Below are 3535 nucleotides of genomic sequence, written 5' to 3'. Positions count from 1 at the left end.
TGGAGGAGGGGGCACTAGGGGAAGGAGTGATGGAGGAGGGGGTAGTAGAGGAGGGGGTGATGGAGGAGAGGGTGGTGGAGGAGGGGGCACTAGGGGAAGGAGTGATGGAGGAGGGGGTGGTGGAGGAGAGGGTGGTGGAGGAGGGGGCACTAGGGGAAGGAGTGATGGAGGAGGGGGTAGTAGAGGAGGGGATGGTGGAGAAGTGGGTGGTGGAGGAGGAAGTGGAGGTGGAAGAAGGGGGAAAGGAGGAGAAGAAAAAGAAAAAGAGGAAGAAGGAGGAGGTAGAGGAACAGAAGAAGGAGGAAGGGGAAGAGGAAGAAGGGGAAGAGAAGGAAGTGTCAGAGAAGGGGGAGGAAATGTCAGAGAAGGAAGAGGAGGAGGAGAAAAGCATCAGTGAGGAAGAGTCAGAAAGTCTGAGTGAGAAAGAGGAGAAAAGCTCACTGGAAGAAGAGGCAGACAAGGAAAAAGAGATCTTAAAAATAGAAAAATTACCTAAGCTTCAAGAACAAAGACAAGAAGACCGAAGAGGAAGAGAAGTAATCCCCTCTATTGGAAAAAGCATTCCTGATATCAAAGACAGTGCTATACAACTAAAAGTTCTGAAAGCCCCTTCCAAGACACTGATCTCCATAGCTCCGGACAGGAAAGAGAAGATACCAGTGACAGGGCCTACGAAACAAGTATACTGGAAAGAAAAATCCAGAACACCTGAGACATCCAAGGTACTTCCAGAGTCAAGGTTTTTGGATAAACAAGGCGAACTGTTGAAGAAACATAAGCCCTTACCTCTCCAAGTTTTGGATACAGTTTTGGAGCCCCCAGAGTCAGACTTGAAGACCTCATATTTATCTCCCATATTGAAGAAGACCACAGAAGCTCAGAAACTCCAACGCAAACCACCAGGACCCAAGTGGCAGTGGATTTTGCGGCATCATCCATCTCTGATGAGACGGACTGAGGTGCAATTACCTGTGCCCCAAATCTTGGCTAAGAAAATAGGTGCTGAGGTAAGGCTCTCAGATACAGAGTGGATCCACCGTGTCCTAGAACGGATGGAGGCAGGAGAACAGCTTTCCAGGGATAGCCTCCACAGATTGTGCCAGCTTCTCAAAGACCTCACCTCAAAAGGAAACCTAGACTGGATACATCTGGCCCAACTCAAAGCCATCGTGAACCATCAAAAGCAGGTCTTGGAATCACGAAGCGCAAAACCCACTAAGGAGCCCATGGGTCCAAAGTACCTGAAAGTGACCCCTCCTATAAAAGGAAAGGAAAAGGAAAGCTGGTTAAAACCTCTGGCTGTCCCCACATCAAAGCCCCCATTAGATATCCAAAGGATCCCAACCCCAAAAGGTATAAATTGGCACCTTCTAGGAGAGCCTTACAGGAGCGCGCGGGCAGAGCAGAGGTCCACTGCTCTCAGGGAGGTGGAGATGCGCCACTTCCATCCCGCCACAAGAGACATGTTCCCAGATGCCGAGGCCTCTGTAGAAAAGCAAACCCTTGCACTGATGTTTCAAAAGGACTTCTGGGTTTTTAAGGATAAAGGCAGGTTTCCCAAATTGCCCAAGCTGGAAAAGAAGGCACGGCCCATCTCGAAGAAGAAGGAAGAGCTGCCTCAATGGGAGACATTTGTGGCGCTGTACTATGTTTTGCGGATGTTGCAGCAGCGATACGCAGATGACAGCGCCACTTGGATGGAACACTTCTACCAGCTCATGGACCTGTACCACCTTAAGTCGCCCCGAATCCAGAGGCTTCTGCAGGAGCTGTTACTGAGGGAGGAACCCCAAACCCAAGAGATCAGCTACATGGAGGCCCTACAGGCCACAGACCTAGTTCCTGGGGAGCGGTTGTTTTACCGCCTGTTTTGTGGTGGCTCTCAAAACCCTAAAGGTCCCCTGGAGTTCCAGGAGGTGGTGTCCCTCCCAGGTCAGAATAATGTCCGTACCATACTTCCCACGGGCATTGCTCACTATGGGATCTTAGAACTCGCCTGGAAGAGCCTGCCTGAAGCTGATATTCACCTCTCCAAGGAAACGCCCCAATCTAGGACTGATGGGAGGTCAGGACTTTCCATCCCCTCTGGAGAAAGACCTTGTCACCATAATTGAGACCCTTATCCCTAGGGCCCACACAGAGGTTGGGCCAGGCAAAAGCCCTTTCCCTCCCCAGCCCCAGAAACCAGCTTCCATATGTGGAATAAAGAGGAGGCTCTCATTTGCAGCAAGTCCTGTAATGTGTGTCCCCGTTCCTCAAACATTGCTTCTCCAGAAAGGTAGCTAGGGAAGCCAGATATATACTCCTGAGAGTGGGAAAAGACCCCAAAAGGCACTGGGGACTCACCCTCTGGAGGCCTTCAGGCAGAAGAGTCTGTCCTTTTCCTCTTCCTTCCTTGCCTACCACACCCCCCCCCCAGCCTCCCCTAAAGACCATAGGAAGGAAAGCACCTGCCACAGAAATGAATGAAGATCTGGCATTAATATAAGAGGCACTGATATAGTAGAAAGGAAATGGACGGTAGAATCAGAAGACATGGCATAGTGTCTGGAGGTCTGCAGTGGAGGCAGACTCTGTTTCACTGTTCATAGTTCTGCACACTGGTGATTGGTGTGGTGGGTGCTGAGGAGACCCTGAGAGTGTCTCGTGATCCCTTCCCTCTAGCAATGAAGGAGACAAAAGTTTAAGGGAAGGGGCGATAAAGCAGAGGAGGTTGTCCCTGCCAGTAACTGTGATCCTTTTCTGATCTCCTCTTCCCACCACGGAAACTTCAGAGTTGCCTCTCTCCAGGTAAGCTGAACTTTCCAGCAGCTTTTCGCGAGGAGCCCATCTATGCCATTTGCCACCCCTCACCCCAACCTTTCCTTTGTTAATCTACTCCCTCTACCTGAGCTTAGCTTTGTGGGAGAAGCCAGGGATAGAGGGAAAGAGAACATTCTGAGAAGGTGAATTCACCTTGGAGGCCAAGGTCCACATGGAGAGTATAAGAGCTATGGGTAGGGACAGGAAGACCCAAAAAGGATGACTGACCAGGAAGCAGAAATATGGATGGTCCAGCTGGCTCTGCATCCTTGATCTAAATCATTTCTCCTTTCTTTTTTCTTTTCTTTTTTAATTTAATTTAATTTTATTTTTCATAGTATTTTATTGTCAAATTGATTTCCATACAACACCCAGTGCTCTTCCCCACAAGTGCCCTCCTCCATCACCACCACCTCTTTTCCCCCATCCCCCTTTCCCTTCAACCCTCAATTCATTTTCAGCATTCAACAGTCTCTCAAGTTTTGCATCCCTCTCTCTCCCCAACTCTGTTTCCCTCTTCCCCTCCCCCTGGTCCTCCATTAGGTTTCTCCTGTTTTCCTGTTAGACCTATGAGTGCAAACATGTGGTTTCTGTCCTTCTCTGCCTGGCTTATTTCGCTGAGAATGACACCCTCAAGGTCCATCCACTTTCCTACAAATGGCCAGATTTCATTCTTTCTCATTGCCATGTAGTACTGCATTGTGTATATATACCACATCTTCTTGATCCACTC

The 3535-nt window shown here is 49.4% G+C and overlaps 1 protein-coding gene across 2 annotated transcripts in view; it reads left to right on the top strand.

The window, feature by feature from the left end:
• Positions 1–2230, top strand: part of WDR87 (WD repeat domain 87) — an 11403-nt gene extending 9173 nt beyond the window's left edge. For both annotated transcript variants that reach the window (XM_029925438.1, XM_029925436.1), the window contains exons 6-7: positions 216–281; positions 333–2230. In XM_029925438.1, coding sequence (XP_029781298.1) covers positions 216–281; positions 333–2114 — 1848 coding nt within the window. In that variant the 3' untranslated portion in view covers positions 2115–2230. The remainder of the gene's footprint in view (positions 1–215; positions 282–332) is intronic.
• Positions 2231–3535: the final 1305 nt, after the last annotated feature.

This window comes from Suricata suricatta, chromosome 16 (assembly GCF_006229205.1).
Source record: "Suricata suricatta isolate VVHF042 chromosome 16, meerkat_22Aug2017_6uvM2_HiC, whole genome shotgun sequence".
Classification (NCBI taxonomy): domain Eukaryota; kingdom Metazoa; phylum Chordata; class Mammalia; order Carnivora; family Herpestidae; genus Suricata; species Suricata suricatta.
Note: the sequence above shows the minus strand (reverse complement) of the source record. Positions and strands in the feature narration are given on the sequence as shown.